The sequence below is a fragment of the Cucurbita pepo genome, chromosome 8 (genome assembly GCF_057944985.1).
Source record: "Cucurbita pepo subsp. pepo isolate OVF chromosome 8, ASM5794498v1, whole genome shotgun sequence".
Classification (NCBI taxonomy): Eukaryota; Viridiplantae; Streptophyta; class Magnoliopsida; order Cucurbitales; family Cucurbitaceae; genus Cucurbita; species Cucurbita pepo.
The window spans coordinates 11,772,359-11,784,575 of NC_141805.1; the positions used below are offsets into that span (position 1 = coordinate 11,772,359).

The 12,217-nt window shown below is 37.1% G+C and overlaps 4 protein-coding genes across 7 annotated transcripts; 2 read left to right on the forward strand and 2 right to left on the reverse strand.

Moving 5' to 3' along the window:
- Nucleotides 1-244: 244 nt before the first annotated feature.
- On the reverse strand, nt 245-3,003 carry LOC111799971 (vacuolar cation/proton exchanger 3). Its single transcript, XM_023683518.2, has 11 exons — nt 2,655-3,003; nt 2,442-2,509; nt 2,317-2,345; nt 2,029-2,225; nt 1,734-1,946; nt 1,516-1,647; nt 1,303-1,419; nt 1,168-1,221; nt 934-1,050; nt 575-656; nt 245-494 (listed from the first exon to the last, which is right to left on the reverse strand). The coding sequence occupies exons 1-11, from the start codon at nt 2,907-2,909 to the stop codon at nt 445-447; spliced, it is 1,314 nt and encodes a 437-aa protein (XP_023539286.2). The 5' UTR covers nt 2,910-3,003; the 3' UTR covers nt 245-444.
- Nucleotides 3,004-4,421: 1,418 nt separating this feature from the next.
- On the forward strand, nt 4,422-5,523 carry LOC111799973 (putative pyridoxal 5'-phosphate synthase subunit PDX1). Its single transcript, XM_023683521.2, has one exon. The coding sequence runs from the start codon at nt 4,422-4,424 to the stop codon at nt 5,346-5,348; it is 927 nt and encodes a 308-aa protein (XP_023539289.1). The 3' UTR covers nt 5,349-5,523.
- On the reverse strand, nt 5,146-8,773 carry LOC111799974 (uncharacterized). Of its 4 annotated transcripts, XR_015422267.1 has the most exons (8): nt 8,236-8,773; nt 7,856-7,984; nt 7,656-7,776; nt 7,499-7,580; nt 7,163-7,316; nt 6,824-7,075; nt 6,047-6,516; nt 5,146-5,932 (listed from the first exon to the last, which is right to left on the reverse strand). XR_015422267.1 is itself a non-coding variant. In XM_023683522.2 (6 exons), the coding sequence occupies exons 1-6, from the start codon at nt 8,536-8,538 to the stop codon at nt 6,959-6,961; spliced, it is 906 nt and encodes a 301-aa protein (XP_023539290.2). In that variant the 5' UTR covers nt 8,539-8,773; the 3' UTR covers nt 6,676-6,958. The 4 variants fall into 4 exon arrangements, 1 of the variants encoding a protein (XP_023539290.2); XR_002815944.2 differs by lacking the exons at nt 5,146-5,932; nt 6,047-6,516 and adding an exon at nt 6,559-6,659; XR_015422266.1 differs by lacking the exons at nt 5,146-5,932; nt 6,047-6,516 and adding an exon at nt 6,559-6,677.
- An 887-nt stretch (nt 8,774-9,660) lies between these two features.
- LOC111799975 (PHD finger protein ALFIN-LIKE 1) lies at nt 9,661-12,033 on the forward strand. Its single transcript, XM_023683523.2, has 5 exons — nt 9,661-10,007; nt 10,119-10,151; nt 10,570-10,792; nt 11,178-11,298; nt 11,571-12,033. The coding sequence occupies exons 1-5, from the start codon at nt 9,914-9,916 to the stop codon at nt 11,817-11,819; spliced, it is 720 nt and encodes a 239-aa protein (XP_023539291.2). The 5' UTR covers nt 9,661-9,913; the 3' UTR covers nt 11,820-12,033.
- Nucleotides 12,034-12,217: the final 184 nt, after the last annotated feature.

Consider the following 12,217-nt stretch of genomic DNA (forward strand, 5'->3'; position numbering starts at 1 on the left):
TTAATTTTCTTTTCTTTTCTTTTCTTTTTCCCGAGTTAAAAAAAAAAAAAAAATATGTAATTACTCAAATAACTTTTTTTCCCTTTCAAAAAAATAAAAAATAAAATTAAAATTAAACGCAAGTAAAATCATGAGCAAGCTTGTCGACGTCATCGAGATAGGATCAAATCGCTCGTTTATCAATGGATTACAACATCAAACGGATACTATTTTGATTCTTAATAAGTAAACAAAACTAAACATCGAACTCGAATTACTGTACCAGATAATATTTATTTTTTTATCTTGAAATTTAATATTCTACAATAATATAAGATTAAATTGTTGAGAATAAAATATTCTAAAATATAAAAATAAGACTTATTTCAAGCGTTAGTTGAGTCCCTGGTCCACATGGTATCAAGAGCGAACACTTGTCGTTCACGGCATGGACTACCATGGCATCTAATTCAGTTGAACTCTCGATAATTGGGAATGGACGATAGTAACCTCATCTACAAAATAATAAAAAATAAAAAAATTTAAATAAATAAATAAATAATAAAAAAATGTTAAAAGTAATTAGAAAAGTTACCATTTGTGAAGAAGAAACATATTGCAATGATAATATAGAAGAGGATGAGAATCAATCCCTTCATGTAATGAGAATTTCCATCCTATAAATTCATCATAATTTACAAAATTAGCCAATTAAATACAAAATATTCCATTTTTAAAAAATTTAAATATATATATGTGTGTATATATATATATGCGCGTATATATGTATATATGTGCAGGTATATGTATACATATATGTGTGTATATATATATGTGTGTATATGTATGTATATATATGTGTGTGTATATATGTATGTGTGTGTATATATATGTGTATATATATGTGTATATATATGTGTGTATATATGTATGTGTGTGTATATATATATGTACCTGTAAAATGGATGATGAAGCCATTATTGAAAGAGCAAGGGAGGAAGTTTCAAGAACATTAAAATTAAGATCCATATTAGTTCCCATAATCCAACCGACAATTACGCATAAAGGAACCTGAAAATTAAGAATAATTAATTTTATGTTTTATTAAAAATATAAAAAATTAAATTAGAGCATTTTAAATAATATAATAATATTAATAGCGTTGCAAAATGAACCCAAATTTATTACCACAAACATTGCTATTTGAGTTGCAGATCCTAAAGCAACCCCTAAAGTTATATCCTGCATTTTAGCATTAAAAAAATATAATAATAATAATAATATTATGATTAAGGAAATTAATTAATTATATTAAGTGCATACCAACTTGTTCTTATAAGCAAATATGAGAGCTCCTGCGTGCTCGGCTGCATTTCCAACCAGTGGTAGTAATATCATGCTAAGGAACGTAACCGATAGCCCCCAACTTTTCGAAGCGTCCTAATTTTTCAACCATACAAAAATTAAGCGAGATATTGAAAATTGGAGGAAAATAGTTTAAAAAACCAAATAGTTATCGAGCAAAACCTCTATTACCTCAATTGTAGCCACCACGTACTCCGACAACAAAGCAATGAGAGCAGTAATGCCTACCAACCAAGCCACTGTGCTCCATATTCCAATCGTTGGTGCTTCTTGCACAACGTCGTCGTTGTATACGTCTAGTTCCTAATAAAGATCGTCATTAACAAAAATAAAATAAAATTTTGGGTCATGTTTCAATGTTGTATAATTTAAATTTAATTTAATCATACCTTATCGGGTTCAAAAAATCCACGGTGAGTCCATAGTTGAAAGATCAAGTAAGCTACATAAGCCACCAACATTACTATACTACTTGCTCTAGACAATCGCAGTGCGTCAGCTACAACCACATCAGTAGACCCTCTGACATAAGGGAACAACATTGGAAGCAAATGACATAAAAGCGCCAACAACAACATGTGTGAGTTCACCTCAGCTTGTCTCTATAAGAAAATGTTACAAAATTTTACAACATACGATTAAAACATATATCTTCAACTAAGAAGCCAACAACTAATCGCTTACTTGGTCATAGGTTTGTTGTCTTTTAAGGTTGACGATGCCACCAATGAAAAGTGAGGTTCCAAGAACGACCAGAAGGTTTGATAGAACCGATCCCAAAAGAGAGTACTTCACCAACTCGATTTTGTCCTTGCTAAGTGCAAATATTGCTATGATTAGCTCCGTCGCATTGCCACATGTCGCATTTAATAACCCACCAACTAAGTATAAAAATACATGATTATAGTTGATCGAACCATGTCTAAAAAATAATAAATAAATAAATAAATAAATAAAAGGGAAGAAAATTACTTGTGGGGCCGGTGAAATATGAGATTTGTCTGCAAATATATGAATAAAGAATATTAATTTAAGTTAAATGATTGAAAAATAATATTGAAAATTCCAGAATGAAAACGACGTCGTTTCAGGCTTACTCCGTCAGAAAGCTCAGGCGTTCCGCAAGTGGAGCAAGCCCCAATAAGCTCAGAACAAAAACCCACGCCTGTAATTCCATTAAACATTTTTAAGAGATTATTATTTTTAATTAATTTCTTTTATCTAAAATTTAAAAACTATTTCTATTTTTAATTTTAAAAATTTTGGGTTTTATTTTTTTTTTAAATAAAATTGAAATAGTTTTCACTTACTCTTCCGAAGCCAAGAGAGTCGGCCAACACAGCCAACGGAATCGCCGGAAAAAGAAACCAAATCTTCGTTCCCAAAATGACCTCTTGAAGATTCACAAGCAACAGCCTAAGACAACCGAAACGAACCTTGGAAACGAGGGTCAAATCGGACTTTCTCCGCAGCGATGACGACGACATGTTGTGAGCCGTCCGACCGATCAGCGAACTCTTGACGGCGCCGTTTTGCAAGATCGGCGTTTCTTGTTCGAAATCCATGTGTCTGCTAAATCCAAAGACTCTGTGAAATGGAATTCTTCTCAAAAAGTTGAGAATATATCGCAAATGGAATGCGTTTACATTTCATTTTCCTCTACCTCTTTTTCCAATATTTAATTACATTATAAATTTTTTAATTTTAATTTCTTTTTAAATATATAAATTCAATCCTCTGACCTTTACCATTATTAAAAAAAAAAAAAATTTATTTTTTATACTGTATTTTATACGTTAATTATAAATTTATTAGAGACGAAAATTTATAATATACATATAGCATGATGTAGGTCTTGGGAAGGAAGTTTCTTGTAAGTTTCAATCTTTCAAACACCATTTATCGCTTATAATGACAATATTAAAGTAAATAATAAACAAATATTAACGTTTTTAATGAGCAATCGTAGTCTATTTTGAATATATATTTGAACAAGTGTGAACAATTCTTATACATAAAAGAAAAACTATATTTAAACCAAAAAATATCAAATATTATTTTAATTTTGAAATATTAAAAATATAATCAAATTGGGTTGTCCCGATTTAAAACTATATAATCATGGCCTGTACAATATGACAGTAGCTATGACGTTTATAAAGATCAAATATGAAATAATAGCATTTGATATAACGTAACCACAATTTAAATTTAGGATTAGATTGAATCGAATCGTAGAGAGATACGTCAGCAAAACAATTATTACCATAATTGAGTTGAAAAAAAAGGTATAAGTAGTGGGCACTATGATGAGATAGACCATAAGGCCATGGTCCATATGAATTTTAAAGTGGGCGCTGTGATTAAAGGGCCCATTTGAGCCCATCCATAATCGATTAACCACTCATATTAGAAACAATTTGCCTATTTTATTTTATTTTTAGTTTGTTTGATAGTTATGAGTTGACTAATTGATTCTTAATTTGACTATGTTTGACGCAATTATACAAAATTTTAATAAATAAAATACAAAAATAATTAAATAATTAAATAAACGAAACAATTAGAAATAAATAAATATTATTCTTCTAAAAATTTATGTATTAATCAATTTAAATTTATTAAAATAAAATTGAAAAAGAAAAAGAAAAAGGTTAAGAAGACGAAAATGACCCCAACGAACCACCGGTTTCCACGTATCGAGTTCTTGGTGCGCAAAACGAGGGCTTCTTCAGACATTAAAATGCGTGGCTTTAACGGGCATTGATGATTATGGAACGCACGTCCACTCTAAGCTTCCTGATCTCTTGTTAACAGCCGTTGGATTTGTATACTTTTTCTCGAAGATTGACGATTCTGTGGGCCCCATTTCTATGTAATGCCACGCGCTTAGGCTTGACGTGAATCGACGCGTCTCGTTCTCGATAAGATCATTCGAGAACCGCCACTACTTAAGGAACCCTTCTCTACCTTAATCTCTCGGCCTTCATTTCTTCTTCTTCTTCTTCCACGGCCTTTTCATTGCGGCTGAATCCTCCCTCACTGCCTTTTTACTGTAGCGTTATTGGCCGGCGAAAATGGCAGGATCCGGCGTTGTAGCGGTGTACGGAAATGGAGCTCTGACTGAGACGAAGCAATCCCCCTTCTCTGTGAAAGTTGGATTGGCTCAAATGCTTCGTGGCGGCGTAATCATGGACGTTGTGAACGCCGAGCAAGCTCGTGTCGCTGAGGAGGCTGGAGCGTGCGCCGTTATGGCCCTTGAACGAGTTCCTGCGGACATCCGAGCCCAGGGCGGTGTCGCTAGAATGAGCGACCCTCAACTAATCAAGGAAATCAAACAGGCTGTCACGATTCCGGTCATGGCGAAGGCTCGAATTGGCCATTTCGTTGAAGCTCAGATTCTTGAGGCCATTGGTATCGATTATGTAGACGAGAGCGAGGTTCTTACTCTCGCTGATGAAGAAAACCACATCAACAAGCACAATTTCCGCATTCCGTTCGTCTGTGGCTGCCGTAATCTCGGCGAGGCGCTGCGGCGCATTCGCGAAGGGGCGGCGATGATCAGGACTAAGGGCGAAGCCGGCACCGGTAATATCATTGAGGCGGTGCGGCACGTGCGGTCCGTGATGGGAGATATTAGGTTGTTGAGGAACATGGACGACGATGAGGTCTTCACCTTCGCCAAGAAGATCGCTGCGCCTTACGATTTAGTTCTGCAGACTAAGCAGCTCGGGAGGCTCCCGGTGGTTCACTTCGCCGCCGGTGGTGTAGCAACACCGGCCGATGCGGCGCTGATGATGCAGCTCGGTTGCGACGGCGTGTTCGTCGGCTCCGGTGTGTTCAAGAGTGGCGACCCGGCGAAGCGCGCCAGAGCGATTGTGCAGGCTGTTACTCATTACAACGATCCAGAGGTGCTGGCGGAAGTGAGCTGTGGGCTCGGCGAGGCAATGGTCGGACTGAACATGACTGATAAGGTCGAAAGGTTCGCGAATAGATCGGAGTAGACTGTCTTCTCCGGCATTTGGGTATGGCGATCCCAAATCCTTTTCTGGATCTAACCACATATAGTTTTCTAGCAATTTACGTCTAAACATATAGCTAGCTCTAAGGAATTTTGATATCCTGTTTCACTGTTTGTATTGAATTGCTTATAAATCCCCTGTTTACTTCCTTCTCGAACATCTTACTTCTAATCCTCTGTATTTCATTTCTGATGGATTTTTCTCACCTTCGATTAAGATTTAATTTCGATTAAGAACAATGTAATCGAGAAATTATAGAAAACCAATAAAAGAACTGAATGGATAGTCTCATTCGTTTTCACCCACGGCTTGCAAGAGGCTAAGCAATTGGAGGAAGTAGTAAGAAACTCCTCCGCCTGTTGTGTATTGTAGTTTCTCTGGCCCTTCCACGGCCGGAAAGTCGCTGTCGACGGAGAAATTGAAGCTTCCGGCTAACCACCCCAAGTTCCAGTATCTTTCTTTGTTTAGCTTGGACATTGCGATCAAAGAGCCGAGCATACAAAGAACAGTTGAAAACATAGAACCGTGGAGGAGGAAGAATCCACCATTTTGTGTTTAAAATTAGCCTAAAAATCAATTTATAGCTGCCTCATGTCAAAAAAGAAAAGCCAGTCAGTCCAGTCCGATGTACACATTTCAAAGAGAGGTTTTGAAATCATTAGACTGACAATTATACGTACCAAGTAGACAATATCTACCGGTGTATTTGGGCGGTTACACAATTGATCCTCGTCCTTCACCCACAGCTACACATGCCCCTACCCTCTAACTCCACTCTAACATTCTCCAACTCACATGCACCTACCCTCGGAATCCATGGCCGTCGATGTCTCCTTTGGCCTACTTGCCTGAACCTCGTCGGATTTGAGAAGCTTCTGATCATTTCCTGCGACGGCTCTAACCTAAGATACGGTGGTTCTCCAGCCAGTGAGCGGCAGTGTTGGTCGTCGGGTTGTGGGTGTACCGTAATACACATGGCTGAGCTGCATGGCCATTGCTTGATTAGCTTCCCTAAGTCTGAACTTATCCAATAACAAATGGCGGCTTCTCCCTCTCTGTTGCTCCTCCTCAAAACAAGTCCTCGCTATCAGTTCTTCCTTTTAAGTGCACATACCAATAAACAAGACCAAGTGGCTATGACACTGAAGTGCTGCCAAATAATGTTTAAACTACATTAACTACTATGAAGTAAAGAGGAGTATAGCAGCATTCAATTTGCAGACGACGTAATTTTGAAGCTATAACTGAAGGCTTGCACTTGGACAAACTATGCTGGTCGCCTGTCGGTGACCCCTGAGAAGCAACAAAATTCTACAAAAACGTTGGATTTCCTCTTGAAAGACTGTTCTAAGGGGTAATGATATAAAAGAATTTAAATTTAAGAGTACAACTCTTTAAATGATTTGCAGTCTTGATGAAACAATAGAATACATTAACCTAAGGTGGAAACAACATACATTGTGGACATATCTCATGAATTTCTTCTTCCTCCATCACCTAAGCTCTAAATGGAAAGAATGTGGAGATTGATTTCATAGCATGCTCTCCACTCAGCACGCTTGGATACTATCTGTATTATAATTTTTCTCATGCTAAGGAATTCCATGGATCTGAAACCATTCAGGCATGTGAAATTTTTCGTATAGAACGGGTCGGACGTCTTTTTCCAGGGCGAGGTGTTTGAGGAGCGGGAGGAGGACGTCTAAAAGCTGAAGAATGCACATCACAGAACAATGGGCAAGTGAGTATCTAATAATGGAATGGATCGAAGCCATTATCATAAGAGAAGTTTCTACCTGATTATCAGAAGGCTGTGCAGGAGAGAATGGAAGGCATGGGATTCCATTCAATGGTTGCAGTAAGAAACTAAACGGGTTGTTATCGATTATAACAACTCGAGAGAGATCTCTTCGTAAACACGATAGATCTTTTACGTGTTCTCTGTATTCTCTGCAATTTAAAGAAACATCTTTAAGAAATCTAATTTTGTAGTTCGTTTCAACAGCCTGATAATTTAAAGCAAAAGCTTAGAACACAAAATCTCTCATGGAAGGAAAAGCTTGCTTAATTGAGTTGTACCCCAGTCAAGAACAATCTCAGATTCTAAACCCAGTTAGAGGTAAATTACTTACGTGCTAACGGTGGATGGTCGATAAAGTCGAAGGCTAAATCTTCCCTCTGAATCGATTCGGTCCACCAGTGGTCTAGCATATCCTGTACAACGGAGCACAAATGACATATAGCAACGGGAGGAAAGTTACAAAAGATATTGATCAATCAATGCCAAACCTTCAAGACCAGCAGTGAATAAAATGAGTTCAGCAAATTCAGCAGCCTGACTCAAGAACTCGTGCAATCCAGGACGTTCAAATACAGTCACATGACTGATCTTTGGCTTTCCTTCATATTCCTTCAATACAGCTACCAAAATTACTCGACAGAACAAAATTTTCAAGTAGAGTTTAGAAAGAGAAATCCATGGGAGGTACCTTGTCCGAGGACACACATTCTAGCTGAAACCAATTCAAGCCAGCTTCTGTTGCCTGAGTGCGAAAAACGGCTGGCAAACTGGATGTTTCATATGCACAAACCAAGGTTTCATCCAAATCAAGAACAACCTGAGAGAGCAAATGAAGTATTGGAATCACAACATGACAAATGCATAAACATTACAGCAAACTTAGTTTATCTCAACATCGTAATAATAAGTTTCAAAATACAAATGGAAAATACTCAAATCAGTGAATCGCAAGCAGAGATGGAGGCAGTTTGTAGTGTCTAATGATTTCACAATGTCGCCAATCATCATTTTAGCCTTACATTTTCTTCAAAAACATACAAAGAAAGAAGAAGACGAAACGAACATTACCGTAATCTTTTCCAGCGGGCGATCTCGACTTCCACCGTCATCCACATCAGTGGGAGGGCTAAGTTTCTTAGCTGAAAGCTGATGGAGAGGAAGCTCAGCAATCGGCAAGGGCTTAAAAGAGGGAGAAGATGAGGCAAGAAGCGGCAATCTAACACCGACATAGGACAAAATCTGAGCCCAAGAAGGAGCACCACGCACGATCTGAGCAATTATATGAACAAAGAAAGAGAGCCAATCGATCAAAGCTTGCCATACTTGCAAAGACCTCGGCACACAGACCTCGGCTTGACCAATCTGCGCCATATCCACAACGAATCGCAGATACAGAGAGATCCCCAAAACTGACTCGATGCTTCAGAAAGAAAACGCGACTCGGCTTCTCTCTCTCTCAATCATTTTCAACAATAAACAAGAATTGAAAACGCCATGACGCAATTGGAAAATTCTGTGGCCGACGGAATTGTGGCGGTGATGGCAGGTGGCTTTTTGCCGCCCTGGCTCGGCTTGAAGGACTGCTTCCTTTACCCTTTTTTTTTTCTTTTAAATAATAATAATAATAACTTAATTAATAATAATTATCGTAGCCAAATAACGGTGTGATTTATTCCAATTCATTGATAAATAAATAATATTTTAAAATTATTTTTGGTGGTTCGTGAACTTAGCCCCCTACACGTCGCCGTCAGGCTGTGCTTAATGGTCACCGTGACCCCATTTAAAGGTTAATGTCTCTAGTTTTATTTATTTATTTATTTATTATTATTATTGTTTTCTTTGATTATTCCAAACCATTATCTATTCAGCTTTTTATTTTAAATGTTACAACTGCTCATATTTTGTTGCATTTATTAGGAAGGATATTTTAGTTTAATTAATTTTTTAGTTACTCTGAAAATAGATTAATTAACTTACTTTATATTTATTTAGTTGATTAAATTAATAAAAATATATTGTTTAAAATATATATATATATATATTATTTATTTCTTTTAACAAAAAATTAGGATATTATTGCAATTTTATTAATGACGTTTTAATAATATTTTGGTCAAATAAATTATCTCAAATTCATCCCTAATACATTGTCGGGTATTTGAATAATATTAAAGTTAGTTGACCCTTTATCCAATCACAATTTAATGCAGCTAAATGGTTATTAAATTTAGTCACGGGAAATTAGCACACCTGTCTCATAGGCCCATAATGGACGATGATTTGGGCCAGGCCCATGACACCCCCATTGTAATGGATTAGAAAATGGGCCGAAGAACTTTATGAAATTTGGGCCGGAGTCAAACAGGCCCATTGTCACTTTTGTCATTCCATAATCATTCATCTGTTCTAAATTAATAAATAATAAAATCAAATTTTAATTTTTCTAAAATTTAAAAAATGGTTAATTGGAGTTCATCTTTTAAAAAGAAAAAAGAGTGGTTGGGAAGTGAAAATTTGGAGTGGCAATAGTGAAATATTGATTATCGTCAATTTACAATCCAACCTCCGGTTCTTCTGTGTCTCGCGGGAGCTGACGTTTACATGGATCTCTGCCGCTTACGCTCTCTTCTTTCCCAAACTCATGCATTGATCCTTCCTCCATTCATTCCCAATCCTTCTCCAAATTTCCATTTCTTCATGTGACTTCCGATTTCGTTCTCTCATCTCAGATCTCCTTTCCGCCATGGAAATGCCATCCACCACTCCCAAAACCGTCGAGGAAATTTTCAAAGATTACGCCGGTCGCCGTGCCGCTCTTGTTCGCGCCCTCGCTCACGGTATTGTCTCCTCTCTCTCTCTCTAACTTCTCTTGTTTGCTTATTTCTTTTTTCCCTCGGAGATCACTGATTTTCATTTTCTTTTGTTGTTGTTGTTGTTGTTGTTGTCAGATGTGGATGAATTTTACGGTCTTTGTGATCCAGGTGATGTGTAATTGTTTGCATTTTATTTCCTTACAAAGTTTATTATTTCTCTAAATGTTCATTTTCTTGCTGCTTGTGAATTTAACGAGCCTTTGATGCATAATGAATTGAGAAAGTATTTCTTAATCTAGTTTAATGGCGTAGTACGGCAATTGCTTCAGATTGGATGCTTGTTCCACGAATTCGAAACTTAACTTTTGTCATCTTGATCTTGCGTTGAGATCCTGGAAATGTTCCTTTTTCCGTACATTTATGGTGTCTTAATTAGCCAGTGACTGATGCATGTTATAATTTGTTGATTTATGCTCTTGTCTAGGTATGCAAAGTTTCGCACTGTCTGATATTAAGTTCTTCTCTGAAAGCAGGAATTACTATCAATTTTTGACGCCTCATATATTTTTCACCTTGATTTGTTCAGATAAGGAAAATTTGTGTCTGTATGGACATCCCAATGAAACATGGGAAGTGGTTCTTCCAGTAGAAGAGGTTCCACCGGAGCTTCCTGAGCCTGCACTTGGAATCAATTTTGCAAGGGATGGCATGAACAGAAAAGATTGGCTGTCTCTAGTGGCTGTACACAGTGATTCCTGGTTACTCTCGGTGGCTTTCTATCTTGGATCAAGGCTTAAGCAAAACGAAAGGTAAACTTCTATTCTCTTGATTTTTTGCTTGCAGATTATAGGTCAGGGTCTGCTCAATGATATATTTTTAATCCTGCATTTGTCAATGATGTTTGTGAACTTCTAAGACTAATTTCAATTTACTTTCTTTAATGTGTCTTCTGGGATTATTTGCAAATGCTGTCTGCAACAAATAGGTTATAGGTTTATGGCAGAATACTTGAGCAATTTTTTATCAACCACACTAATTTCTTTGGTTTTCTCCTTTATTAACTATGTTACTGCCTGAATAATTGGGGAAGTTGAAGAGCTACTTAACTGTTTGTTTTATGTGATTATGTAATGATGTTATGTTCTGCAAAATCATGCACTAACTCCTTTCGTCTTACTAATCATATAATGACAGAAAGCGTTTATTTAGCTTGATGAATGATCTTCCCACTGTCTTTGAAGTTGTGACAGAATGGAAGCCTGTCAAAGAGAAACCTAGTGTAGATAGTGGAAGCAGATCACAAGGAAGCGCTAAGGTTAATGTAGTTGATCATGTTTTTTTAATAACTCATACTGAAATTTCTGTGTATAATTCTCTCATGGGGTTCGGTGCAAGGAATTCTCCGGAGGGGATTGAAGGATGTAATCCTCGTCTGTTATCGGTTTTCATAACATTGTCTAACCAAATTTTGGGGAAAAGAACTTAACTTGACATGTCAATGTCATGTCTTCTTAAAGAATTTGAAGCAGTTAAACAAATTGTCTCAAGCTTCTGACTACCTATTAACTTGATACTTCTCTATTCTAGAGATCCAACGATGGGCTGGTGAAAAGCAATCCTAAACTTGCCAAACAAAGTATCGAGGAGGATGTCGGCGAACATAGCAAAACCCTCTGTGGTAGCTGCGGTGAAAACAGTACAGACGAGTTCTGGATTGGCTGTGACATATGCGAAAGGTGGTACCACGGAAAGTGCGTAAACATAACACCTGCTAAGGCTGATTGTATCCAACGATACAAATGTTCATATTGCTGCATGAAGAAATGCAGGCAGTAGTAACGTAGAGGCAGACGAAGCCCCCAAAAGCGCAAGTGCCGAATGATTCGAGTGACTGATGAAGTGTAGTATCAATATTTCCTTTATGTATGTATGAATTTGTAGTTAATATTGTTTACTTTAGAATGAATATCTCAACCCTATCCCATATGAGTCTTGGAACTTGAAGATCCATTCTTCTACTTGTATTTCTATTTGTCACAGAAGCATGTTCCTATGTTATCTTAGCCGAAGAAACGTTCAAAACTACCGGCTGATTTCAGTGCCACAAACTGAGCTAATCTAATTTTGTCATTTAATTCAAACTCCTTCATGGGCAGGGCAACTTATGGGCTCACTTAAACCAATTTCATCAAGCCCAATTTTTCTAAATTGAGTCCAAGGGATAGAAACGAGTT

Coding starts and splice junctions, on each gene's coding strand:
- LOC111799971 (XM_023683518.2), bottom strand. CDS start 2,909: ATGGATTTCGAACAAGAAACGCCGATCTTGCAAAACGGCGCCGTCAAG. Junction 2,226..2,316: donor ATATTTCACCGGCCCCACAA/GTAATTTTCTTC, acceptor TTTTATACTTAG/TTGGTGGGTTATTAAATGCG. Junction 657..933: donor CTTCATCATCCATTTTACAG/GTACATATATAT, acceptor ATGAATTTATAG/GATGGAAATTCTCATTACAT.
- LOC111799973 (XM_023683521.2), top strand. CDS start 4,422: ATGGCAGGATCCGGCGTTGTAGCGGTGTACGGAAATGGAGCTCTGACT.
- LOC111799974 (XM_023683522.2), bottom strand. CDS start 8,538: ATGGCGCAGATTGGTCAAGCCGAGGTCTGTGTGCCGAGGTCTTTGCAA. Junction 7,985..8,235: donor GCCCGCTGGAAAAGATTACG/GTAATGTTCGTT, acceptor TTGCTCTCTCAG/GTTGTTCTTGATTTGGATGA. Junction 7,581..7,655: donor ATTCACTGCTGGTCTTGAAG/GTTTGGCATTGA, acceptor TCCGTTGTACAG/GATATGCTAGACCACTGGTG.
- LOC111799975 (XM_023683523.2), top strand. CDS start 9,914: ATGGAAATGCCATCCACCACTCCCAAAACCGTCGAGGAAATTTTCAAA. Junction 10,793..11,177: donor AGGCTTAAGCAAAACGAAAG/GTAAACTTCTAT, acceptor ATATAATGACAG/AAAGCGTTTATTTAGCTTGA. Junction 11,299..11,570: donor GATCACAAGGAAGCGCTAAG/GTTAATGTAGTT, acceptor TCTCTATTCTAG/AGATCCAACGATGGGCTGGT.